Source organism: Cimex lectularius, unplaced genomic scaffold (assembly GCF_000648675.2).
Source record: "Cimex lectularius strain Harlan isolate CLEC.00 unplaced genomic scaffold, Clec_2.1 scaffold216, whole genome shotgun sequence".
Classification (NCBI taxonomy): domain Eukaryota; kingdom Metazoa; phylum Arthropoda; class Insecta; order Hemiptera; family Cimicidae; genus Cimex; species Cimex lectularius.
Window position 1 is genome coordinate 254,488 of NW_019392801.1, and position 27,364 is coordinate 281,851.

Below are 27,364 nucleotides of genomic sequence, written 5' to 3' on the forward strand. Positions count from 1 at the left end.
GTATTAATTACATCTTATTGGCAATTTAACGTAATTTTCAATGGTATCAACGGATTTGTCAAAAACCTTTTATTTTTGGAGTTATCATTGTTTATTTGAAGGAAGGTCGTGAAATCTTAAAAAATCAGAAAAAGTGGAATAACTCCGAAACTGCTGAGATGCGGACCATAGTTAATTAGGACTTTTTAGTTGCATTTTGAATGTGGACTCTACGGGCAAAGTTTGTAACACGAGGTCTACCACCATTTTTAAACCCAACTTGATTTGTCCAAATTGAACTTCAGATTCCACGGATCAACATACCGAGCAAGAGCGTTCGTCATAAGCTAAAGGGCTTGGGCTTTTATTTTTATTTACCTACAGTTATGCCGACACAATCTATAAATTCTTCATTATTATTCACGAAAAGCGAAAAACAGCAGAGGGCTCAGTAGAGCCCCTTGCTTTTTCCCTATGTTGAAGCCTTCTCTCAGCCCATCCCTACCTAGAACATTCTCAACTCCTGAACTATGTACTTTCTTATATAAGGTTCAATATTATATACAAATCTCATAATTTATCATTATTGAAAGTTTCTTACTGCTCCACCAACTACCAATTCTACTCTACCAATTTAAAATTCATTCAGAAAAAGTGGAATAACTCCGAAACTGCTGAGATTCGGACCATAGTTAATAAGGACTTTTTGGTTCAATTTTGAACGTAGAATCTACTGGCAAAGTTTATAACAGAAAAAGCCGAACCCTCTGTATCGACATGTGGGCATCGTTGAGACCTTTCGTGATAAATCACTGGTGGAAAAGATAAGGAAGACATCCATTTTTCCATTTCGTTTTCCACATAGAAAATGATCGTTCAATGTAAAAACAGATTAATCTTTAATTAAGGTTTTGGTTGAGATAAAAAAGTCAGTGTCACGAGCGGGATTCGAACCCACGACTTTCGGCTAAATACGCTGCTGCTCTACCACTTGCGCTATCGTGACTTCGATCCACCCGGACACCGACTACCCGTGACACTGACATTTTTATCTCAACCCAAACCTTAATTAAAGATTAACTAATTGAAAGATTTGGTCACTCGGACCACGAAACCTAATAGATATAAAAACAAATATTAGGTATGCTGATGTCTCAAGATACATGATGTAGTTAGTTAACGGTTGTGCCAGGAAGAACGAGCAGTTTTTTCATGGCATGAGTAGCAAAGAATTGATAGGCAAACATTAAAGAGGAACAATTTAGGGTCAGGGGTAAGGGATGGAATTATTTACGACTAAATTCTTCCAGAATCGGTGGAGGCAACCATCCCTAGACTTGTCACATCCCGGTCACATTCCATAACGGTTCAGAACAGTCTCTATGACGACATCTAGACATCCTTGAGACGTTTCGCGATAAATCACTGGGGGAAAAGATAAGGAAGACATCCATTTTTCCGTTTCTTGTTACTTATTTTACAGAAGAGCCATCGACCTCCATGCATCCTCGTTTAGTGAACCGGCTTGGAGACATCTCTCCCATTACGATACTATTTTTAAGCTATCGCTACAACCCGAGCTCGACTGGGCAGTAATGTTTATACCCAGTGCCTAAATGAGTTCAGTAACACACAATTTTCCACGGCATCTTACCTCAATATGTTCAAAAAGTTCAAACTCATGAGAACCACCCCAAGACTAGCCGAGCCGCCTGTTCCGTATCGGCCCATAAAAAGATCTACTCAAATCTTGCTTCCGAAATAAAATACATCATCTATTTTTTAATTTTTAGCTGATTACTGATTTATGTAAAGTCAAACATGCACCTGTACATGCATAAATGTGCAGAGTTGTGCCTATCGCTTCTCGCATTCCACCGGCATTCCATCTATGTTTACAATATTTATCTATTTACAATAAATTACTGACAAGCCTCGAGAATCACTCACCCCGGGCGTTGGCAGTCCGGGGTCAGACCTCGGTTTTATCCGCCAGCTCCAGGGGCTATCAACAGCCAGGTCATTTCAGCCCCAACGCAATCAGTTTCTAGATTCAAAACCATTCCCATTCTCACTCAGACTTATTCTTACTTATTTACATACCATTCACCCATGTAATCGGGGTATTTATTGAACTTTACAACCTCTTTGTTTTACGTTTTATTGCCTGACGTATTTCGGGTCCACTGCCCCCTTACCCCTTTTCAAGGTTTGAGCTAGGACCTTTCTACATTAACCAAAATAAAAGGAGTTTCGTACCATTCACTCAGGGTAGTGGAGTACTTGATATTCCTCCATCATCCTCTACACATATTATATAATTAACCTAATTAAGGGTCAATGGGGTTCTCATATTCTGTCATCGGCCCTCTCACACTACACATTTTCGCTAATAAATACATCAGTATACATATACGCTAGAAACACAAGACGTGTGTTTTTCCTTAACTCCGAGATTATCAATGAACACGCATCTTCTTGATAGGGTCTCCCTAGCTAAACTAGTCTCCCTAACAGTAGAGTTTGGCCTGCTTTCCTTTCCCAGGAACTAGTGCCTCTTCCATTTAAGTTCGGTCTCTTTAAGGGCGCTGACACACGGAGCGGTTTTGACCGAAGCGTTTACCGCTTCCCCCCATGCAGTACTTTTTTTTTCTTTGATGAACATTCCATGGAACTGGCTACAAAGTGAAACCTCACAGTTATCTACACACTACGTCTCGTTCGGTTTTCTTTTCTCTATGAAGTTTTGAAAAATAGTCTTTAAAAATAAATATTTAAGTTGATTTATATTTAGATGGGATCTCGGGTAGCCGAGTAGGCGTGTCAGACTCTCGGCTTAGATCCTGCAGTTGTAGGTTCGATTCCCGTTTCGCTCCCCCCAACAAAAAAAAATCAATCCTCTCTGATCAATAAAAGTAAAGTAATTCCTGTTCAGAGTCAAGCAAGGTTTAAACTACTTTTCATTTTTCATACTATAATTTAAAAGGCACAGAGCTGGGATTTGAACGAGGTCCCCTTCCTCCTCCAGATAATATTCAAAACAAAATCTTTATTAAACTAGTTACTACCATGTATCACCGACAGTCATACGCATACTTTGTACCCGTAAAGCTGTAGAAATCATTTAATTATAGGGTGATGTACTTTCAAGTAGTTGTAAAGTTAAAAGAGGCCCTGGAGGAAGGTGAGTTCGTTTTAAAAACGGTTGTGTTACTGTACAGCACCGTACAATCTGTAAATACTTAGATTTTCCCCCCCATTTTTAGTGGTGGTTAAGTATCAATATGTAAAGCTTAGGCGTCAGGAAGTTGAGAATTAGCTAAAATTCTATTATTTATTAATCTTATTGAACTGGCATTGGCCCATTCCCCATGGAGTTCCCATGGATGAAGAGATACTTCTGGTGTCTCTGTTGTACTATCGTTGGAAGAAGAGAAAGGAGAAAAAAACACAGGAGAATGTGGGTTCATCCAATTGTCGAGAAGAGAAGCGAAAGAGGGCATTTTAAGAATTTGTTTTCAGAGATGAGGAAACACCCTGAAGAATGTTTTTTTACCTGCTTTACCAGGATGTAAATGGGCAGTTTTGAAGAGTTACATAGTAAAATAAAATGCCGCATTACAAAATTTTTTCTCCACGTCTATTTTTTTCATCTTAAAAGTAAATTAGAAGAAGACTGACAAACAAACAACCCTTCAAGAATGTGGGGTACGAACAGCTCAAATAAACGCATAATAACATAAATGTCAGAGCTGATGCAATACTTGGGTACAACTCACCGCCTGGCGTTTTCAAAACCGACGCGTTGGGTCGTCTCCGCCACTGACCGACTCGGTTTGAAAATCGACAGGCGGGTACGACCGCTACGTCTGTCAGGTTATATGCAACAACAATTAACGACTCACCGCCTCGATTTTTCTCGCGATAAAAAAATTCGGTCGCTTCGGTCAAAACCGCTCCGTGTGACATCGCCCTAAGTCTGTTTGTCTTTCCGTAGTCTGTTATGGAGCTCATGCTTGGGGTTCGCAACGATTCGAAGTTATTGAGAAATTCCAGCGTTTTTTTATTAAAAAATTATTTGGTATTCCATCAGTAGCTCCAAACCATATGGTTTCTCGAAACGGAGGTCGATTTACTTGAAGTGTTCACCTTGAAGTTACACTTTGATTACTGCCTAAGGTTGTTGAGGTTACCTCCTCATAGATTGCCAAGAATCTCTGCCTTGGAAATAATAAAAGCCAAAACTTTCTGGCTTAGGAATTGGATTGATCTGGCTCAGAGATATGACTGTGAATTGACTGTGGACACATGTCATTATGGAGTGGCCAGTTGGCCTTATTGAGTAAAATGAAATCTTCACACCATGAGGAGCTTCAGAAAAAAGCTGTAGTCCCGTCCCGTTTTACATTATATCCGGAACTTGATCATTGTGCGGGCATATGCAGCCTGATTGCGGACCGGTTATGTGGTCTATCGTTTAGAGAGCTCCGCTGGCTATTTAAATTGAGGTGCGAGTTGCTATTCTTAAATTACACTCCATGGATGGAAAAAGTAGTTGAATTGTGCCCTCTGTGTAATTCCAGAGCGGTGGAAAACACATTTCATTTTGTCGCCGAATGTTCGATTCTGGCAGAGATTCGCGACCTGCACGTTGGCCTGGCGAGGCTGACCAGACCCGCACTCATAGCAATGTTAAATGATGGCCGTCTGTTTCGTCCTCTCATCAGATTTGCTCGCCATGCTTGGACTTACAGATTCGAGCTAGTCCAATACTTTAATTAACTGAAAACGTGAAACACAAGACGAGATATCTAAAGAGTATATAGTAAAACAGTCCTGTTCCCTCCAAAATTCTCGCTGCCGTGCTCAAGCAAAAATTTCATATCGAGTGGCATTCCTACACACTCTCTATATAGAGCCAAGGAATGTCACTCGTCAATTAAGGGGGACACTTGGGCAACTTTTCATTTTGGACGCAAATAACAAGAGTCCGTGTCAACCTCGCATGGCATATCCTTAATCGGATAAGGATGATCCTTTTTGTACTCACATCCTTAGATTTTTTTATATATTTATTATATTTTTCTGTAGTACTTAGTTATTTGTAATTTGTCCTTGAACCTCATGTACCAAATTAATGTTTTGTTTAATACTGTGTGTCAGTTGTTATCTCACAGTGTATGTGATGATGAAAAGAGAGTAGGAAGTGGTGGTTTAGGTACACATGCACTGCCTTCTGGTTTATTAGGTTATAGGTTTATTGTATTTTTCAAGTTCCTTGGTTCAGTCTGTCGATTCGATCCTTGTTTTAGCGAGTACTAGGTCATTAACCATTGTTGTTACAATTCCTTTCCCTCGGTTTTCATACCCCAGATTATGTCTCCGTTGAGCGGTTGCTTCACATTCGAGGATATGGGATATTATATGCCCATATAACCTAAAGATGGGCACTTTACTGAATATGCCCGTGTTATGCAGATGTTCTCTCAGATGCCGGTGACCGGTATATAGTCGTATTACTCATCTGAGAATAATCACTCCTCTCCAATTGTAGCAGTGTGTTTGCCGCTCTTGGTGAGATGTGTACCTATTCGTTGTCCGAAATTCCTTTGTGTCCTGGAACCCAAGATATCGTCAGGGTTGGAGATTGAGGATATTTAACCTAGCATACAGAAAAAATCTAGGGAATTGTAGCAGTGACAGTCAATAACGGGATACTTCTAAGAAAAAGGTCTATGGCACTGAACTAAGGAACTATTAAGTACAATAAGCCAGAAGGCTGCAGTGCCTGGGGAGCACAAACCCGGCTGTTAGTATCCTCATTACCATACCAACCACCCGATTTAACTCCACTTGACCATCTGTGGCACCATTTAAAATAGTGTCTATGCCAATCATAACCCAGTAACTTCAGTTGAAGAACTGCGACAAAGGATAGAAAATGCTGGTCAATCCATCTCCCCTGACTCTATTGTTCTGAACCCCAGGTCGATTCTGAGAGCGATTAAATAGAGCAAATCTTTGCACCTTTTCGCAAGTCAGGCAGTTCGAACATGAAATTTGATTAATAAATAACAAACCAAATGACTTTTTTTCAAACTTTTTGCCATAACTTTGTCATTTTTTGACCAATTTAATCCGATTGCACCATTGTTCTCAGCGTAAAAACTCCTTTAAAATGTGTTAGGATCGTATTTGAAATTTTGAAGTTGAACTTGGCCTGAGGTATCATGTATAATTTTTCTCCAAAAAAAGGTAAAAATTTGAAACTAGACTAAAAAATATTAAACACGTCAGCTTGGCCATCTAAAAAGGAAACCTTTTAAAAAACGTAATATAACCAAAAATATTCTTTGAGTAAAGTAAGCTAAAGAAATTTGGAAAAAGGGTCTTAAGGAGATAATCAATGGAATAACTACTTACTTACATGATAAAAAAAAGAAATCATCAAAAAAATTACCACCTTAAAAAAAGTAAGAAGGAAAAGTACCGGAATTTATTCAAATTGTGGGGCTTTAGCGAAAAATCAGTTAACAAGTGAGTGGCACTCTCAACATGACACGCAAGACACAGAAGACAAACACTTTGAGCCCTGAAGATGATCTCAATGAAGATCGAAACGTTGGTACGATAAAGAAAATGTTTTTCTGAAACCTACATCACACCAGACCGCATCTCACGATTTTCATCATCGACTAACGGTCACTAATCACCACACATTATGAAAAATCCCAACATTTTTTTCACATCCTCACCGTAAAGCGACCAAGTGGATTTTGCTTCCGAAAAAAAAATCGCCAAAAAGGTAAGACCGAAAAAAGGAATCGCACCGGAATCTCTTCGAAATGAGGTGCTTTAACTGCAAAAAAACTGTTCAACAGGCTCAAAACCGGCCAAATCTGACAGAACCAAGACAATAGAAATTTTGGATTTTCGTAAGTTGTCAAATAGTCATTTTGGGATTTTAGGCTTTCTTGATATAGGTCGAGATTATGAAAAATCCCAACATTTTTTCACATCCTCACTCTAAAACGACCAAGTGGTTTTTGCTTGAGAAAAAAAAGTCCAAAAAAATAAGAACGAAAAAAAGAAACGCACCGGAAACTCTTCAAAATGAGGTGCTTTAACTGCAAAAAAGAACAGTTCAACAGGCTGATTACAAGCCATCTCCGAAAATTGGCAGAATCAAGACAATAGCAATTTTGGATTTTCGTAAGTTGTCAAGAAGTCATTTTGGGATTTTAGGCTTTCTTGATATGCCTTTCTTGATTTAGGACTAGATTATAAAAAATCCCAACATTTTTTCACATCCGACAATAGCAATTTTGGATTTTCATAAGTTGTCAAGTAGTCATTTCGGGATTTTAGGCTTTCTTTATTTAGGTTGATATTATAAAATATATATTATTTATAAAAAAATATATTTGATAGCGTCACGGTTCAAGAGAAGTTCAGCCGGGCTATCTAAAAAGCACGCCCTGTATATGGTCAAGAAATTATGTTATTAGCATTTTAAGATTCGAAAACCTCATGATAATAAAATTATTATATTCAATTTTTTCTTGAGAAAAGTTAACTATAAAAACCTGATATGCGAAGAATATTTGATTAGGTTGTAAATTTTAAACAGCAGCCGACGCTGGTATTTCCTTTATAGTCCTCCTTTATATCACGTAATGCGCGCTCTCTGTATGGAACCAAAGAATGTCACCTTCAATTATTAATTCAATTTTACTTAGTATTTTTTTTAAATGTATTTTGACCATAAACTTAGCCAGTAATATTTTCTTTTATGCTTAAAGAAGGACGATATTTTTATTTATAGTAAGTAATAGTATAGTAGTAGTACTGTAAGTGTAAAATTCAACGTAATACCCTGTTTTGTTTCAATAAATTTTCTAAAAAAATTAGAATAATCGGCGGAAACGAAAAAACTGATAGCATATTTCATAGCATTCTGTTGTTTCAACACAAGCCTGAGAAAATCACTTTTACGAATTTCTTAACAGTCAATAAAATAACTCTAATTGACTATTACATCCTACACTCGACGATAATTGGTGTTTTTAATTGTTTCTTTTGGCTAAAAATAGTCAAGCTTTTTTAACAAATAGTCAGAAGGTCCTTGAAAAACGCCCAAAGAAGTTTTCCCTTGGTGTTTATTCTTGTTCCTTATTTTCCTCTTCGTCAGAGGAGAAAATCAGCTAGAACATATACACAATACCGAAGCTTGAATTATATGCATTAACAATAGATGATGAAGAAAAGTTTTATTTGTAATTTCCAAACCATTATCGTCCAGGTAGCCTATACTTCATAAAGCACCTAAAGGAGACAAAACAACGAAGACAGGCGGACCTGATTTATCAGAAATGGTCAAACTGTTCATCGCCTTATCCTCAATAAATAAAGTGTGTTTTTACAACACCCTGCCATATAATAAAATGACCCGTAAAAATTTAACAAAACCGCCGCAGTCCATTGCAGATTTATAGATATAAACTATTTACAGCACATATTTATTAATTGTCAATTACAATCTTGCATATTGTATTTGCTATGGGCTCTTCACCTGTGCCATAGAACAATGTGGATATATGAGCCAGTGATGTTGGACCTAGACTTTGCAGGCTAAGGAGATCAGGTAATCGGCACCTAAAGACAAGCTTGCCCCAGGGTCACTGGTCTCATCACTCCTCTCTAATAGTAGTGTAGTGTGAAACTACGGTTACCACGGTTCAAGTTAGGTGTCACTACCGGTTCTGGAATTGCCCTCCACTATGAGGCGAAACAGAGCAGAGCCGGTGGATATATAAGCAGGGGCACTGCCCCAATGGCTTGAGACTGATAAGCACGTCGAGGTCTCACCAATCACTATTCGACGACAACAGCAGACTCGTCTACCCGACGAGTTCTCGCTTATCACTAATGAAGCACCTAGGACAATGGCAAGGGTTCAGCGTTAGCCACAAGTCGCCTTCTAAACATAGCCGACTTGGCAACAGGCAAACCGCTGCACTCGGCCAACTGCTGCACCAGAGTCCCTTCAACCCATGTAGTCGGCCGAATCACGTCCCCGGACCTCAGTTAACTGCTCTCTATACCAACAGGCACATACGGTTCCGGCCTCGCTACATCGTCACCAACGCCACGCTTCCAAATAACACCAAAAAACTTCCAGTCATTAAAATAGCAGTGAGTTTGCAAGTCTTTGTGAGTATTTGGAAGGACGCGTATTAATTTGTACAGTGGACCCTTGTGTCACACCCGGACAAACCTTGTGCCACATCAAGAAAGCTCCCATACAATATCCCTTGCGCTCAAGGGAAGATGATATACGCGAAACACTTGCTGGACTGTGGAATGATGCGGGCAAAAGCCAAACTGATGATCTGAGAGAAGGTTAGAGCTAATTTTGGCAATAGTCCTTTAAGGTAATAGAACGATATGATGAGGCGTTTTGAATGGTCTGCCAGTTCAGGAAGAGGTGGATGTAATATTTCCAGAGAAAGGTAAACTGGGTAGTGCAGAATATGGTATGAGGATACTAAGAAGCGGGGTTTGTGGTCCCCAGGCACTGCAGCCTTCTGGTTTATTGTACCTTCCTAGTTCAGTGCAATAGAATCAATCCTTCTTCTTAGAAGTATCAGGTCATCGACTGCCTCTGCTACAATTTCATTCCCTAGATTTTTTTTTCGTATGGTACGTTAAATCTCCATTGAGTTGTTGCTTCGTATACAAAGATGATATGGGTGGCTGGTTCCTCCTCTTCATTACATAATCTGCAGGTGGGATAATCGTTGTATATGCCCATGTTGTGTAGATGTTTTCTCAGATGCCAGAGATCGGTTAATAGTCCTATCACTCCTCTGAGTCTAGCCCACTACATTGCAGCAGTTTGCCAGTCTTGGTAAGGGTTGCTTCATCATAAGTTTACCGCGTCCACTACTCCCTTGAGTTAACACGTCTTTTGGCAATCCGTTCTGGGATAGGAACCCAAAAATAGGTTCAGGGTTTATACGAAGATCATCCCCTAGCCAGTGTGTCTGTTCTCTCATCCTAGTACCAAAGATATCGTCAGGTTGCTATTATTCCCCAGGTTTTGAAAATTCTGGCTTCATTCACTGATTAGCTGATTTACCTCTTTTAAGATTTTCCAAGGCACAAGCATTGATGACATGTATTTCAGCTTGAAAGATTGAGGTACTTCCCTAATGAGTTTGATTTATCATGTTCTGGGCTTGACCAAGACTAGCAACTCGGCGAGGTTTGTTTTATCATAAATTTACCGTGTCTACCTGTTTTGGTTTTATTCTTGACCACGGTTTTCAATATTGAACTTTCCATGTGCATTTGCGCAAATTCGACAATTTGTCTTGACCTAGTGTAAAAGCATAGCGTGCTTCACATGTAATATACCAGAGTTACCATTGTTGGATTGGTCGGTGAATACTCGTAAATTCATTAACATAAAATTTCCAAGGCTAGCAGCGGAAATCGAACACAGGCACACCACACCGTGAGATACGTGATAAATGACGACATGTAAATTTATACAACAAATGACAATAATTTATTATCACTTATTAAAAATGCATAGAGGAAAATCCCACAAATTTAATTCTGTCGAATATAAAAAGAATTACTCTGCTCAGACATTATGACTCAGACAATCATGACTTTAAAAAATGATGTAAACAAAATGATCCTCCTCTCATTCGACTGAAATGAATGTTTGTAAACAAATTTCAAAAGGTAGGGATTGCTCTCGCGGCTGGGATAAATTTATAGCGGTTTGTTTTAAATTATGGTTTTGTGAGGGGGTCTCTCTTACTACACAGTCGGCCGACCTTTGAAAAGTCAGCAAGCCGGTTTAAGCCATCTTATGAAATCAAGTTTGTTTTACTCGACTTTCGACTGGTCGTAATTTCCTAAACGGAAAATTACAAACCACCCCAGTGACATATTAAAAATCGTAAAATTTCATTTGTTTAAAAATAATTTTATTTCTTTTTAAAATAATTTTCAACTTCCTCAACTGACTTTTTGTGGAGAAAGACAAGTGCCCCTTGTACGTATCTCTTGCAAAACGGAAGAATTGGAATTTCTAATACGGGAAGAATCGACGAATGTGGCAATGTTTGACTTTTGTTCATCTGGAGCTCAAATAATATATTATTCAGGGAATCGGAAAAAACCGTTCGCAAGACTCTTTTACATATTTACTTAATCATATTTAAGGAAACCATACCCCATCCTAGGTGGGGTGGATGAGACCGATTATTGCTTTTGCAGTTATTTTTTCCCCCTTTTTTTTACTAATAACCCACCGATAAATATGTCTTGATTTCCATTACATTAAAAAAAACCTGCCCCATTTTTGGTGGGGTGGCTGAGACTGATTGTTGCTTTTTTTAATTTAATTTTTTCTTTTTTTTTACTAATAACCCATTGATAAATATCTCTTGATTTCCATTACATTAAAAAAACTACCCCATTTTTGGTGGGGTGGCTGAGTTTGATTGTTACTTCTTTTAAAGTTTATTTTTTTAATTTTTTTTACTAATAACCCAGCGATAAATATTTCTTGAGCTCCACTGTTTTTAGCCAAGGATTTAATTGTTTGTACTATTTTTTTAATTAGAAGGTGTTAATGGGAGTTGCAACTTATTATCTATGAGCCAAATGAATTCAGCAGCTTTTAAAGTCCATGGGTGAGAAGAATCTGCTGGTATCACCATCTTATGGGGGGAAATGTTTATTTTATGTTGTTTTATTGTTAGCTGTCAACATGTAGTTTACAGAAAATATTAATTTTGGAGTAAAATTTTAGAAAAATGTTTAAAAGTTTGATTGTTGATTTCCTTTCTGATAACAAAATAATTGCCCCAAACCAATATGGATTTCAATCATGCAAATCTGCAGAAGGTGCTGTTTTTGAAACTTCTGATTTTATATCAATAGCTCTTGACAATAAAAATAAATTCACAAGATTGTTCTTGGATATCTCAAAGGCGTTTGAAGCTATAGATTATGCGGTTTGCTTGTAAAACTTTTCAATGCTGGTATCAAAGGATCGGTTTATAATTTCATTAAATTTTATTTGTTAAATAGGTTTCAATAAACGAAAATAAGCCAATTTTCAGCCATCCCACTTATAATTAACTGTGGTGTCCACAGGGAAGTGTTTTAGGGCCTGTACTATTTGATCTACATTGACAATTTACTTAAACTAAAACTTTCTCGTAAAATATTGCGATGTGCTGATGGCAAGAATTATGATGTTATAATAAAAAATATTAATGATAAAATAATAGTAATTAAAAAATGGTTAGATAGTAATTAACAACTTAAATGAAAATTTAGTGTTACATTTTTGTGCGAATTCATTTAACTGTAATTGCCTGATTATACACTTTTTTAAACATGCTAAATATTTGAGAATATTTTTTGATAATAAATTAAAAAAAAAAAAAAAAAAAAAAAAAAAAAAGAGGAAAAAATTATTTTATAAATTGAAAATTTTAAGAAATATTCTTCAGCCAGATTTAATGCGTTATGTTTATTTTACATTAGTACGAACCTTGATAACGTGTGGGATACCACAAAATCTACAATTTCTCCAGTAATTACTGCACAGAATTCTAGAATAAAAATATCATTAAACAAACATAGAAAGTACAACACAAAACAACTCTACGTTAAGTTTAAAGTGTTAAAAGTAAAACAATTAGCCATGTTTTCATATTTATAAACATAAATTTTTACCCATTATGGACTTCAATTACACTAAAAGAATAAATGTGATTATAAAATTTAATTTTTCCTAAAGGAAACATTTCCATGCATAATAGTAGGATTAAGATTTATATATCAAAACGAAATGAAATTAATTCCTTTTCCTCTTATAATAAATATAATTTTTTGAAATATATAATTGAAGAAAAGAAATTTATAAAAGTAATATATTAATAAAATAATTATTTCAAAAATTACATATAATTTCAGCAGTGAAAATAAATTGAATGTAATTGACTATATATTGCTACCACTAATTTGTAGAAATATGTTTTTTGTCTATTTTTTGTATAACTTTTTTCTTTTTTTTTGTCTAATAACCCATCTTTAAATATGTCTTGATTTCCATTACATTAAAAAAACCTACCCCATTTTTGGTGGGGTTGCAGAGACCGATTGTTACTTTTTTTTTATTTAACTTTTTCTCTTTTTTATACTAATAACCCATCAATAAATATGTCTTGATTTCCATTACAATAAAAAAAATCTACCCCATTTTTGGTGGGGTGGCTGAGACCAATTGTTGCTTTTTTTAATTTAATTTTTTCTCTCTTTTTTTTTTCTTTTTTTCTACTAATAACCCATCGATATTTCTTGATATCCATTATATTTTAAAAAAATCTACCCCATTTTTGGTGGGGTGGCTGAGACCAATTGTTCCTTTTTTAATTTAATTTTTTCTCTCTTTTTTTCTTTTTTTTTTTTACTAATAACCCATCGATATTTCTTGATATCCATTATATTACAAAAATATCTACCCCATTTTTGGTGGGGTGGCTGAGTCCAATTGTTGCTTCTTGTAAAGTTAATTTTTTTTAAATTAATTTTACAATATCCCACCGATAAATATTTATTGTTATTGTGAAATAAATTGAATGTAATTGACTGTATATTGCTACCACTAATTTGTAAAATCTGTTTTTTATCAATTTTTGAAATGTATAAAACTATTTGTGAACTCACAACTCTAGCTCTCTTGTACAAATTAAACTTACTAAGAGCAGGTTGTTCATTTTACATTATTTTTGTTCTACATTATCATAATTTTTTTCTCAGATTGATGTAATCAATGTACAGCAAATAAATTCATTTTTGTCTTGTCTTGTAGTATCTGCTGATAATCCTGGCAATATGTAACAAAATGGATTTTTAACTATGTACAAAAGAATGAATTAACATAAATTATTTGTAATTAAATTCCATAACTAAAAAGTACCGATATTTCCATGCCACTTTGTAAAGACAAAAACTAAGCAGACCTGGTAAATTATTGAACATTTTAATTATTTTTTTTTATTTTTTATTTTTTAGGTTGAAGACATTCTCGATTCACTCGGTATGTCTGCCACAAAGTACACAAAATGTGGCAGGCTCTCAGGAGGGCAGAAGAAAAGGCTTTGCATAGCGCTGGAGTTGATTGACAACCCGCCGATAATGTACCTTGACGAACCGACATCGTAAGTCCTTCAATTTATTAAAAATGTTTAAAGATTTTTTTTTAATTCGATTTATAAATGCAGAGGTTTAGACAGCTCATCGACAGTACAGTTAGTGACGATGTTGAAAAGTCTGGCAAGGGGAAACAGGACAATTGTATGCACCATTCACCAGCCATGTGCCAGTATATTCGAGCTTTTCGATCATGCGTATATTATATCAAAAGGCGTGTGTGTGTATCAAGGCTCAAGCAGAAATCTCGTCCCTTTTCTTCAAACGATAGGTCTTCAATGTCCAAAGTATCACAACCCAGCTGACTTCTGTACGTTTAACATATTTTAATTTAATTCTTTGAATTTTTTTTTTTACTTATCTTTACAATGAATTAGTGCTTGATGTTGTATGCGGTGAATTTGGAGAATTTACTGAACAAATGACTTTAGCTGCAAAAGATCCTACTTGGAGAATACCACCACAATCATTAGGTACTTTAATTATTTTAACTTTTTATTGTTGTTTAATAATCATACTTTTTTTTGTACCTGTAGTACCTGTAGAATTTAAGGAAGAAAATACTGGGAAAACATGTGTCCTTGTTTCATCACCTTCTGAATTTTCAAGATTTATGATTTTATTCAAGAGGAATGTCATTCAATTACACAGAGACTGGGTAACTTGTTTTCACATTGATCAAATTTTTAAAACCGCTTTGTTTATTTTTACCTTGTTTTTTATTTTAGACGGTATCCTATTTAAAAGTTTTTCTCCATATGATAGTCGGTATAGTTATGGGTGTGTTATTCCAAAACGCCGGCAGTTACGGAAACAAAACGATTACAAATGTAAGCTATTTCATGTGCGCCATTGTATACCAGAGCTTCACGTCTGTCATGCCGGCTGTCTTGAAATGTAAGTGTAATTGGAAATTTTTCTGCTCCTCGGAGAGACAGAGAAAAAAAAATTGTCCGCTTTATTTGAATTATGCTAATTATTTATAGTTCCTGCTGAAATAAATACACTGAAAAAAGAACAATTCAATAATTGGTATAAGCTGCGTACTTATTACATGGCCTTACTTATGGCCCATCTGCCACTTCAGGTAATCAGAACAATCAGAAATTATTTAAATTTAAAATTCATTGTAAGAAATGAATTGATGAAATAAATGAACTAATTAAAATAAGCGATAATCAAAATATACTGCAATATATCAAAAATTCGTCATTAAAAAAAATTAAAATTAAAAAAAAAATACAAACATTCTTCAAATTTGCTCAATTACAGTTTGTTAATGTTTAAATTTAATCCACATTCAAATATTTGTTGTGTATTATTTATACATTGCTTAATGGTCAATTCAAATTTTAAGAGCTACTTTGATTTTTTTTTTACAGATGTTATACAGTATTGTGTTTATCTCTATATCTTACTACTTATCTGGACAGATCCTCGAGGTTGAAAGATTCCTTAAATTTGGGACAGTTTGCGTGATGACTGTTTTGACCTCTGAGTGTCTGGGGTTGGCATTGGGAACAGTAGATAATCCTGTGGTAATTACAATTATATTTGTTTACGATAAACCCTCGATATTTTTTATTTCAAATTAAAAAAAATAATAATGACTGTGTCTAAATATTAATAATAATTAACAGATGGATTTATTTTGTTAATTTTGTTGCAGAATGGAATATTTTGGGGCTCTGTGATGTTAGCCGTGCAGATACTACTCGCTGGATTCCTTGCCATTTTGACTCACATGCCGAGAATCCTCTATTATATCTCATTCGTGAATTATATGCGGTACGGGTTGGAGGCGATGGTCATATCGATTTACGGGTCGAATAGGCAGGTGCTTAAATGCCCTGTAGACGAGCTCTACTGCCACTTAAGATACCCGGAAAAACTTCTGACAGAAATCGGCATGGATAAAGTCAACTATTGGGTCGATACGGCATTTTTGGGAACGTTTTTCTCGATTTCTTGTCTAAACGCATACTTCTTCTTACGTAGAAAAGTCAAAAGCCATTAAATTTTTATCCTCTTTTTTATATATTTTATTTAATATTTAAGAATACTTATTTGTCTTAAAGTTCTATCTACTAAGTTTTTTTTATGACCGCACAGCAAAATATTTGACACAAACTCACTTTAGTAAGTTCCTACAATTCAAGATAGAAATTATTTATTTCTTTGTTTTTTTAAACATTATTGACTTTTATGAAAACAATGAGATGAAATTTTATGTTGTTAAGATATTTCATTTGTAATATATTGTACATAAAATGTGTTAGTTTTGTACTGTGTAGAAAACTTAGTAGCTAAAGTGATACTTGGTTTTAAGAAATAAGTTAGAAGTATGTGCGCAATTTTTTTTTTTAAATTTTAATATGTAGAATTGGGCATTGTTCTTGTGATAAAGAAAATATTTTACATATTAATTCTTGTAAATAAATATAAATTACGATCAGGAAGTGTTATTACTAAAAATATTGTTTTCTATATTTGTGAAAGAGAAAATGTGTGTTAACAAACCACTGTCTACATTACCTCAGCAAATTACAAACGATAATCGTTTATTTTATTTTTTTTTTAACTGAAATATGTTCTATTTGTAGAGTATTGAACTGTGATAACATTGTAGTTTTTATTCAAGATTTGAGTTGATAAATAAATCTAAATACTTTAAAAGTGTTATTGTATTTTTTTTAATTTTTTTTTCATGCCTGATCTTTAAGGACAAACGATGATGTGATAAAATTAGAACTAATTGCAATTGTAGATCATTTAATGTATGAAAATAATAGTGAAGTTCACTGTATATGTAATGGTTTAAATGTAGTTTTAAATATTTTAATAGATAATTTATAATAGAAAAATTGATTGATTTCTCCATCCTTGCACAATTATCTTTGCACAGTTGGAACTTCTTGATGTTATTATTATAAAGAGATATATAACTCTTAAAAAAGAAGGACACAACTTGATGAATAAAATAATATATTTCTTTGTGAGCGTGCACCTGAACTGATGAACGTTGATACAGTGAATCGTCTTCTACAAGCATGTACACCCAGTAGAGCTAAAATTGCTAAGATCGTCCCAGTTGTCAAAAAAATAAGTTGGATTGAGAAAGGAAAATGAAAGAACTCCTCTCTCTCTCAGCAGGTAGAATTTGAGAAAAATTACACCTACGCCGGCCACTGCCCTCTTAACTATCACCTTAAGAAGATGGGCAATGCCATGAACAGAATGAATTTATACAATGCTAGAAAATTTTAATTTAAAAAAAAATTATTTATACAATGCTAGAAAATTTTAGATTAAAAAAAAATATTTATGCAATGCTAGAAAATTTTAGATTAAAAAAATGAATTTATACAATGCTATAAAATTTTCGATTTAAAAAAATGAATTTATACAATGCTATAAAATTTTAGATTAAAAAAATGAATTTATACAATGCTAGAAAATTTGAGATTAAAAAAATTAAATTTATACAATGCTAGAAAATTTGAGATTCAATCAAAGTATTTGTACTCACTCAGTGTTTGTTTTCCGTGTAGATGTGAATTTTAGATCTTTTTTCTAATCTAAAATTTTCTTGTATTGTATAAATTCATTATTTTCATATCCTACAAGTATTTGTAAAATGGAGAGATGTGATGTTCCTCTCAAACCAGGGAAACAGCCCTCCCCCCCCTAGAAAATTTTAAATTTAAAAAAATTCTAGCATTGTAGAAATTATTTTTTTTTTTTTCAAATAATCATTCATAACAAAATTTTAGATTAAAAAAATGAATTTATACAATGCTAGAAAATTTTAGATTTACAAAAATGAATTTATACAATGATAGAATTTTAGATGTAAAAGAATTCAGAATTTTAGATCTTTTTTCTAATCTAAAATTTTATATCGTATAAATTCTTTTTTTTTATCTCAAATTTTCTAACATTATATAAATTCATTTTTTTCACATCCTACAAGTATTTCTAAAATGTAGAGATGTGATGTTCCTCTCAAACCAGGGAAGCATAGCCCCTTCCCCCCCTAGAAAATTTTATATTTTAAAAAAAATTTTAGCATTATATAATTTTTTTTCAAATAATCATTCATAAGAAAATTTTATATTTAAAAAACAATTCTAGCATTATATAATTTTTTTTTTCAAATAATCATTCATAAGAAAATTTTAGATTAAAAAAATGAATTTGTACAATGCTACAAAATTTTAGATTAAAAAATGAATTTATACAATACTAGAAAATTTTAGATTAAAAAAAATGAGTTTATACAATGCTAGAAAATTTTAGATTTAAAAAAAATATTTATACAATGCTAGAAAATTTTAGATTTTAAAAAATGAATTTGTACAATGCTAGAAAATTTTAGATTTAAAAAATTGAATTTATACAATGCTAGAAAATTTGAGATTCAATCATAGTATTTGTACTCACTCAAAGTGTTTGTTTTCCGTGTAGATGTGTCATTTTTGTCTGTCGTGTTGAGAGTGCCAGTGAGATATTGCTGTTTATGTATACGTCTAAAAAAAAATTCTAGCATTGTTTTATTTTTGTTTAATATAAAATTTTCTAGCATTGTATACATTCATTTTTTTATCTAAAATTTTCTAGCATTGTATAAATTCATTTTTTTTTTAATATAAAATTTAACAGCATTGTATAAATTCATTTTTTTTAATCTAAAATTTAACAGCATTGTATAAATTTTTTTTTAAATCTAAAATTTTCTAGCAATGTAAAAATTCATTTTTTTTATATAAAATTTTCTAGCATTGTATAAATTCATTTTTTTAAATATAAAATTTTCTAGCATTGTATAAATTCACTTTTTTCCAAATCCTACATGTATTTGTTAAATTTAAACATGTTTGTAAAGCCCAGGCCCTGAAGATATAATAAAGATCAAAACGTTGGCACGATAAAGAAAATGTTTTTGTGAAACCTACATCAAGCCAGACCGCATCTCACGATTTTTGAATAATTATACTGTATATTATTATTTGTCTTATTTTATTATTGTCATTGTTTGCCATGCTTTTCATGTTTTAAATGTTGTCTTTCTTGTAATTATTGTAATAAAATGGGCTATTGCCTGTAAATAAAGAAATAATTTATACCTCGATGCTGTGAATGCCGGTGCTGAAAGATTTCGGATCCCATTTGAGCACGAACAGATTTTTTATTTTAGATTCCAAACAATTTTCCCAATTATTTTCGTCTATCTTCACCATGACGGACAGCACCGTGCTGGGAGAGAAAACCAAAATCCTCCCTCGCAATAAAAGCATATCCATTAATATACGAGCGTTACAATATATTAATATGAATAGAAGGATTAATAAGGATTGAAACAATTTTATGATTTATTACCTGATGTGCGTAGATGTAGATGTAGATCTTAAAGGCTCTTTGGAGAATAACTGGAATTGGGCATGCTTGGGATTTGTTATTAAAATTACAGGCCAGTCATTGTATTTTTCATCGACAAAAGAAAATAAACCATGATCAATTGCCATTACACGAAACCTGGGGAAAAGCAACATAAACTATCTAGATCCTTTAATTAAAAAAAAAAAATCTTACATTCTATTGTCTTTCCAGTCAGCTAATTCTAACTCATAAAAGCCTTGTTTTTGAATGGTGTACATTTTAGGCACAAAGCCCAATAATGAGTGGAAATGCCCACATACGTAAGCTAGGCTCCCTTTCACCGAACTGATAATAGACTTGACCTGTTTAAAACATGACATATTTAATAAAAATTCTCATTGAATAATATGAAATACTTACACCTGGGGGATGGCTCCAGATGCACGAAGTCGGATAGTGGCCAAACCATATTGTATAATCTGAGCTGTTTGCCAAAACAGCAAGCCGTCTTATTTCTTGTAAATCCTTCTCCTGAAGCAGCCCGATAAAGTTAAAGGGCCGTTTTAGCCCTTGGTTCGGGCAGGCGTCGATACCGATAAAAGAATAAGTCACATTTCCTTTTACGAGTTTATATTCGTACGACCTGGGGTGATGTTTTCCCTGCATCGAATATTTTCTAAAATAATTTCTTTCAGAGGAAATACCAGGCACATCAAAATTGTCTGTAAAGAATATAACGTTGTTTTCTCAGCCGTAAAAAATGTACAAACATTTTGGCCAATGTTACCATGATTCCCTCTAATATCTAACCAAGTCGTTTCCTTAAGTTGTGAGCAACCTGTCAATATTTCGTTGTACTTTTTCCACTCGGCTTCAAATTGCCTCGAGCCCACATTATCTTTAGATTTTGCATCCGTTAAATCTCCTGGAATTGGGAATACAATATGTCGGTTAAAATTTTCTTATTCAAAACAAAAATAAAATTTTAAAAATGAAATGACAATAACACACGAAATTAATTTTTGTAAATAAATTTAATAACATTGTATCATCACTGACAGTGTTGGAAAAATAAACCGTGGATTTGATTTATGGGTTCACTAAATAATTCAAATATTGCTTTATTATCACAATAAAATTAAACAAAAAAAATTGTAAATATTTTTGAGAAATCGGTGAGTATTGAACAGCTCCGATCATCCTGGTTTGATGATGATGAACACAAATATTAAAAAGTGGAACTTTTGCTCCACAAACACTACAGCCTTCTGGCTTATTGTACTTTCTTAGTTCTTTAGTTCAGTGCAATCGATACGATCCTTCTCCTAAGAAGTACTAGGTCTCTGACTGTTTGAGTGGTTTTTCGCATTTGAAGACGACGTGGTGGTTGTTTCTTCCTCCTCATTGTATAACTTACAAATTGGGTCATCTAAATCTGCCCATGCTATCAGTTATGAGGATGTTTTCTAGATGCCAGTGACCGATAATAGTCCTGCCACCCCTTTGAGTTTAGCCCTTAGTCCTTAACTTAGCAACGAGCCCATTTTACTGAAGGTTCTTTTAGCATAAGCTTTATTTAGCACAAATGGAGTGCAAGTCTTTTTTTTTTTTTTTTTTTTGACCCCATCCTTGACAAAGGATTCTGGGTTTTTGTTATCCCAAAAATAGGTTTCGGGCCATATATGGTCTTGCAGATTTTCCTCTGGCCCGTTTTCCAAAAATTTCCCTGTGTCCTGGTACCTGGTAATATCAGGTTGTCGTGTTTCCCCAGGTTTTGGAGATTTTGGATGCATTCACCGGCTAATTTTAATGTAATTGTTTTAATAGCTGCTTAGCTATCTAATCTTATTAGTGTACCTAATGAGTTTGATTGTCCTGTTTTGGGCTTGTACAAAAAAAAGATACTGTTTCTTCATTTCTTTTTGAGCCATCTGTACACTATATCTTCCAGAATTCTACTTCTCCTTTGTAGTTTGCACTACGCTGAAACTTTATAGGACGTTGTAAAGTGTTTTCATAGTGAGGGATGTATTCAGTCCCCATTTCTTAGACATCCATGGCAAAAGGCTCTGCAATGTCTCAAAATATATTAAATGCAAAGAAACAGCTTGGGAAGCCCCTGGGTCGACCCATTTGGAATTTTCTGCCGTTAATTTGTTTCATTGTTTTTACCAATAAATATATGTTTATGCTGTTTTAAATTTAGAATATCAATTAAATACACTTAATAAACCAAAACAAGGATAAAGGATTTTTCAATGTTTACTTTTTATGGAATTTAAAATGTTTATTCAATCTCAATTGAATCCTGAACCAATAAACTGTTTAGTTTTCATCTTTGTTTTCTTAATTTCAATTTATAACTTTAAAAATGCCATTTAATGCAGTTGCGCCTGATGTGGCACTTATTGATGATTGACGTTCCATCAGGTATGCTGCTATTGCCATCGGAGTTCCCTACGAAACACTGCAAGACAGCGTTAGACATTTTCCAGAAACTGGGTCTTACCATAGAAGGCTCGGTTTTGGATGCCCTAGGGTAACAGAACCACAGGAACTTTTTTGAATGTGGTTTTTTGACTGAGAATTTTGCGAAACAGGCAACTAACTGTTTTTTTTTTATTTTATCTACATTAACGATTTACTTAAATTAAAACTTTCTGGTAAAATATTGCAATGTGTTGATGGCAAGAATTATGATGTTATAATAAAAAATATTAATGATGAAATAATAGTAATTAAAAAAATGGTTAAAATGGTTTAACAGGGATATTTGTAAATAAATTAATAAATTCAAATGACACTAAAACAGTTAAGTATATTTGTATTCTTTAACTGTTTTATCAATTCTAAAGAATTGTTAATACCGAATCAAAGTTTAAAGCAGGATATAATATGATTTAAATTAACTTTTAGCCTGTTTGTAACAATTTTTCTTAAACATGTGGTGTTTAGTGACCATATATAGCTCTCCAATAATGACACAGTTGGTCAAATAAATAAAAACGATTATTTGGAGATCGTTAGGTGCAGTCTGGTGTGACGTAGGTTTTAGAAAAACATTTTCTTTATCGTGCCAACATTTTGATCTTTATTGAGATCATCTTCAGGGCCTGGGATTTATAAACATTGTTTAAATTTTACTAATACATATAGGATGTGAAAAAAAATGAATTTATACAATGATAGAAAATTTTAGATTTAGAAGAATTTAGAATTTTAGATCTTCTTTTTTCTAAACTAAAATTTTCTATCGTATAAATTCTTTTTTTTATCTAACATTTTTTAGCATTGTATAAATTCATTTTTTTTACATCCTACAAGTCGTAAAATGGAGCGATGTGATGTTCCTCTCAAACCAGAGAAACAGCCCTCCCCCCCCCCTAAAATATTTTATATTTAAAAAAATTCTAGCATTGTATAAATTATTTTTTATTTTCAAATAATCATTCATAAGAAAATTTTAGATTAAAAAAATGAATTTATACAATGCTAGAAAATTTTATATAAAAAAAATGAATTTATACAATGCTAGAAAATTTTAGATTTACAAAAATGAATTTATACAATGCTACAAAATTTTAGATTTACAAAAATGAATTTATACAATGCTACAAAATTTTATATAAAAAAATGAATTTATACAATGCTAGAAAATTTTAGATTTATAAAAATGAATTCATACATTGCTAGAAAATTTTGGATTAAAAAAATGAATTTATACAATGCTAGAAAATTGTAGAATTAAAAAAATTGAGTTTTTACAATGCTAGAAAATTTTATATAAAAAAAATGAATTAATACAATGCTAGAAAATTTTAGATTAAAAAATAATGAATTTATACAATGCTAGAAAATTTTATATAAAAAAAATGAATTTATACAATACTAGAAAATTTTAGAATTTAAAAAAATGAATTTATACAATACTAGAAAACTTTTGATTTAAAAAAATGAATTTATACAATGCTAGAAAATTTTATATAAAAAATGAATTTATACAGTGCTAGAAAATTTTAGATTCAAAGTATTTGTACTCACTGAAAGTGTTTGTTTTCCGTGTAGATGTGTCATTTTTGTTTGTTGGCAATGCTAGTTGTTAGCCAATGATGATTATTTGATAGAAAAAATGAATTTATACAATGTTAGAAAATTTTAGAATAAAAAAAAAAGAATTTATACAATGCTCGATTTTTTTTTTTAATCTACAATTTTCTAGCATTGCATAAATTCATTTTTTTATCTAAAATTTTCTAGCATTGCATAAATTCATTTTTTTATCTAAAATTTTCTAGCATTGTATAAATTCATTTTTTATCTAAAATTTTCTAGCATTGTATAAATTCATTTTTTTTATCTAAAATTTTCTAGCATTGTATAAATTCATTTTTTACAAAAAAATTTCTAGCATTGTATAAATTCATTTTTTTATCTAAAATTTTCTAGCATTGTATAAATTCAATTTTTTTAATCTAAAATTTTCTAGTATTGTATAAATTCATTTTTTTCTTTAAATCTAAAATTTTCTAGCATTGTATAAATTCATTTTTTTCTTTAAATCTAAAATTTTCTATCATTGTATAAATTCATTTTTTTCACATCCTACATGGATTTGTAAAATTTAAACAATGTTTGTAAACCCCAGGCCCTGAAGGTGATCTCAATAAAGATCGAAACGTTGGCACGATAAAGAAAATGTTTTTCTAAAACCTACGTCAAACCAGACTGCACCTCACGATCTCCAAATAATCGTTTTTATTTATTTGACCAACTGTGTCATTTTTGGAGGGCTGTTTCCCTGGTTTGAGAGGAACATCACATCGCTCCGGTGCTGTGACACCATTCAACCAAATGCTTAATTATTGCAGGGTTATGTTTCCCATATTGACGGGAACGTCATATTGTCCCGGAGTGTTTGCCCCATCCGAATGTCCAGCCTTTTTCTATGGTCGTTTATTTGAACTTATTTTTTTTACTTTAATAACTAGAACTTACTCTAAGACCGGCTTACAGTGCATATGATCATTGAGGGAGTCGTTTCTGATAATTTTGTTCTGTCCTCGCTGGTTTGGTCTATTATAAACATTTTGATTTCTTGCTATCTTCGGTGCTGAGTCTGCATGAATTTTGCATCTCTATTCCGAGAAATATCAAAATTACTTAGAATGTTCTTATACGAGAAAACATTGATTAAACTTCGTCAAACTCAAAAGAAAAGTGATTAAAAAATTTTTAATTATTAAAAACAGGCTAGAAGAATGATTTGTATACCATGGTGTACCATCAACAGGCCATAACTGTAGCGCCAGGTGGCATTGGGTTCATCTTTTTTTTTATTTTTGTACACATACATTTTTTTCGATCTTATTTATCTGTTTTATCGTTTATACTTATAATTATACTTTTCAGAGATGTAGATAGAAATTTAAATGGAAAAAGGGCCAAACTTCCCACAGCCCCAAGAAGACCACCACACCCCGCCAACCCCAGCAAAATACTAAACATAAAAACCTTGAAAATAATACACTTTGTTCTTCAACAAAATAGAAATACTATTCACTTTATTGTTAAAGAAAGGAAAACACATTGGAAGAGACAATCAAATTAAATTGCTTAATATATTTTTCATTTTAATTAATTTTTTACAAACATCAAGAAAAAATGGAAAAATTTAAACAAAACCATAAAACTCGTTTGTCAAAATAATTTAAAAAATGCCCTCTAAAAGCGATTATTTACACAAGTTTATTAATTATAATATAAAATTAAATAAAACAAGGTTTGCTATTTAATATTTTACTGACTACAAGGTAGGAAGAATTTAAGATCCATAAGAGGAATGTGGAATTGACTAGGATTGTCCTTCATTAATCATAACACGTTTCCGTTATGCCACAGGACTGGAAAATGTCATTGAGTGGCCAACATCCAAAGCCCTCGTCCACGTCGTCGCCGCACTCCTTCATGCAAAGAAAAAATAGTTTAAAACAAAATTCAAACACGATGAATATCGCGTTTACCGTATTTTCGCCAGGGGCATAGAGTTCACATTGAACCACGCCCAAATTGTCAGGGCTAAAGGCCAAATCCGCATCGGTCCAAGCAACACTGACATAGTGCCGTACGCTAGCCAAAACGTATAAGTCATGGATAATTGGCTGACGAATATGAACAAGAAAGGAAAATATTCTATAAGGCACAGGACGCATTTAGTTATCTTGTTGTGTCGAATAACTCTTTTCCCAAACAACCTAAACAAAAATTTTATTCTTACAAAAATCATATATATTTTTTTATAAAATCAATTTTTATTGTACTCAATGGAAATTAAGTGAGGAGGCATAGATAGATGCCATACTAAACGAATCGGCCACAATTTCAAAAAATAACTTCACCAGCAAGTACAAGGTACTTTACCACAAACCTAACCTCTAAAGGCCGATTCATACTCGTATACCACGGCTCAAAAATGGCTGGAGTCCTCGGGATGAATCCGAACACTTTACTGACTTTAAACTTGGGCTACTGTTTCCAGACTGATATACAGCAATTCAAGTCAAAATTCTATTTTATATTAGATTTTTTTTTATCAAATTTGGCAAATTTTTTTGTTAAGTTTAAAGTATTGATTCAATTTATTACCTTTTATCTACCGAATAAGCTGTAAAAATGATGAGTGGTCCTTGGAACAAGAACAACTAAAACAAAGCGACAACTTTAATAACTGCATTAGCCAAATTAAACCTACAATACCTGAAGAAAACCATATCCGTACGTGAAAGAGCCGGGTAAGTAAGTACCATTGATGAAAATACCCCAAATGAATATGACGCCGGTAAATCCTTCAATCAGCTCTCCTACTGACCAAGGACCTGTTTGGCAAATCAGAATAGTACTAAAAATTTGAATTAATCAAACGGTCCTCTTACCCACGGCTAAGTACAACGGGTATAAAACAATCGGGAAGAATAGTCTGTCGATGTTTGAAAGAATCCAGAGCCTCCTGACCCAGTTTTTTACCATTCCGCTTTTAAGAGATACAAGCGAATTTTTCTTATCTACAAATAATTATTACAAAAGTATTTATTTAGATAAATTATAATTTTTCAATGTGGTTATTTTACAAATAACCTTACGCTATAAAAACTAGTTATTTTCTACCTTACCAGAAGTTTTATTCGTGTATCTTAGAATACAAAGTGGAAGCACCGAGCAAACTGTTGCTAACCCAAACATTAACTGGAGCTTTAAAAAAAAAAAAAAATTAAAAATGAATTAACCGACTCTTAAATGTTATATTAAGAGTGTGTACTAATTACCGTAGAGCCGAAGTTCAACATTAAAATTAAACGAGGAAGTACTGAAAACATTGTCATCGAGCCGTCTAAAGAAAACGTTTGTTTCACTGTCTTCTGCCGTCCACTTTCGTCAAGAACTGCAACCTTAACAGCAGAAATGTCGAGTCCAAATCTAAATCTGGTGAATGTGTATATGTGTATGTATACCGGATGCCGGATGTGCTGGTTGATTGTTATTGTATATACATGCATGTATAATGAATCTTATTTACATTTTTTTTTTCTTGTCAAATCCATATTTTTTTATTCAAATATTGGTATCTAAATTATACTGTATAAATGTGTGGTGATTAGTGACCGTTTGTCGATGATTATTCAGAAATCGTGAGATGCGGTCTGGTGTGATGTAGGTTTCAGAAAAACATTTTCTTTATCGTGCCAACGTTTCGATCTTTATTGAG

The 27,364-nt window shown here is 33.0% G+C and overlaps 3 protein-coding genes across 7 annotated transcripts in view; 1 reads left to right on the plus strand and 2 right to left on the minus strand.

The window, feature by feature from the left end:
* LOC106669255 (ATP-binding cassette sub-family G member 1-like) overlaps window positions 1–16,974 on the plus strand; it is a 79,053-nt gene extending 62,079 nt beyond the window's left edge. For 2 of the 3 annotated variants that reach the window (XM_024228061.1, XM_024228062.1), the window contains 7 exons: window positions 14,089–14,234; window positions 14,298–14,536; window positions 14,604–14,884; window positions 14,955–15,123; window positions 15,213–15,313; window positions 15,609–15,764; window positions 15,896–16,974. In XM_024228061.1, coding sequence (XP_024083829.1) covers window positions 14,089–14,234; window positions 14,298–14,536; window positions 14,604–14,884; window positions 14,955–15,123; window positions 15,213–15,313; window positions 15,609–15,764; window positions 15,896–16,243 — 1,440 coding nt within the window. In that variant the 3' untranslated portion in view covers window positions 16,244–16,974. The remainder of the gene's footprint in view (window positions 1–14,088; window positions 14,235–14,297; window positions 14,537–14,603; window positions 14,885–14,954; window positions 15,124–15,212; window positions 15,314–15,608; window positions 15,765–15,895) is intronic. The other variant, XM_014398592.2, reaches the window with a different exon arrangement.
* A 2,342-nt stretch (window positions 16,975–19,316) lies between these two features.
* The window catches only part of LOC112127322 (transmembrane protein 62-like), a 9,647-nt gene continuing 1,599 nt past the window's right edge, over window positions 19,317–27,364 (minus strand). The window contains exons 3-7 of one of the 3 annotated variants that reach the window (XM_024228066.1): window positions 20,393–20,530; window positions 20,026–20,327; window positions 19,819–19,967; window positions 19,606–19,761; window positions 19,317–19,503 (exon numbers count right to left, since the gene is read on the minus strand). In XM_024228066.1, the coding sequence (XP_024083834.1) occupies window positions 19,347–19,503; window positions 19,606–19,761; window positions 19,819–19,967; window positions 20,026–20,327; window positions 20,393–20,530 (902 nt within the window). In that variant the 3' untranslated portion in view covers window positions 19,317–19,346. Of the gene's footprint in view, window positions 19,512–19,605; window positions 19,762–19,818; window positions 19,968–20,025; window positions 20,328–20,392; window positions 20,531–27,364 lie in introns of all 3 variants that reach the window. The other 2 variants (XM_024228067.1, XM_024228068.1) reach the window with 2 other exon arrangements.
* Window positions 25,386–27,180, minus strand: LOC106669265 (transmembrane protein 62-like). The gene is made up of 7 exons (XM_024228069.1): window positions 26,925–27,180; window positions 26,772–26,850; window positions 26,535–26,663; window positions 26,359–26,477; window positions 26,248–26,303; window positions 25,626–25,856; window positions 25,386–25,565 (listed from the first exon to the last, which is right to left on the minus strand). The coding sequence occupies exons 1-7, from the start codon at window positions 27,153–27,155 to the stop codon at window positions 25,493–25,495; spliced, it is 918 nt and encodes a 305-aa protein (XP_024083837.1). The 5' UTR covers window positions 27,156–27,180; the 3' UTR covers window positions 25,386–25,492.

Coding starts and splice junctions, on each gene's coding strand:
- LOC106669265 (XM_024228069.1), bottom strand. CDS start 27,155: ATGCATGTATATACAATAACAATCAACCAGCACATCCGGCATCCGGTA. Junction 26,478..26,534: donor CCCGTTGTACTTAGCCGTGG/GTAAGAGGACCG, acceptor TTTGCCAAACAG/GTCCTTGGTCAGTAGGAGAG. Junction 26,304..26,358: donor ACGGATATGGTTTTCTTCAG/GTATTGTAGGTT, acceptor GCTTTGTTTTAG/TTGTTCTTGTTCCAAGGACC.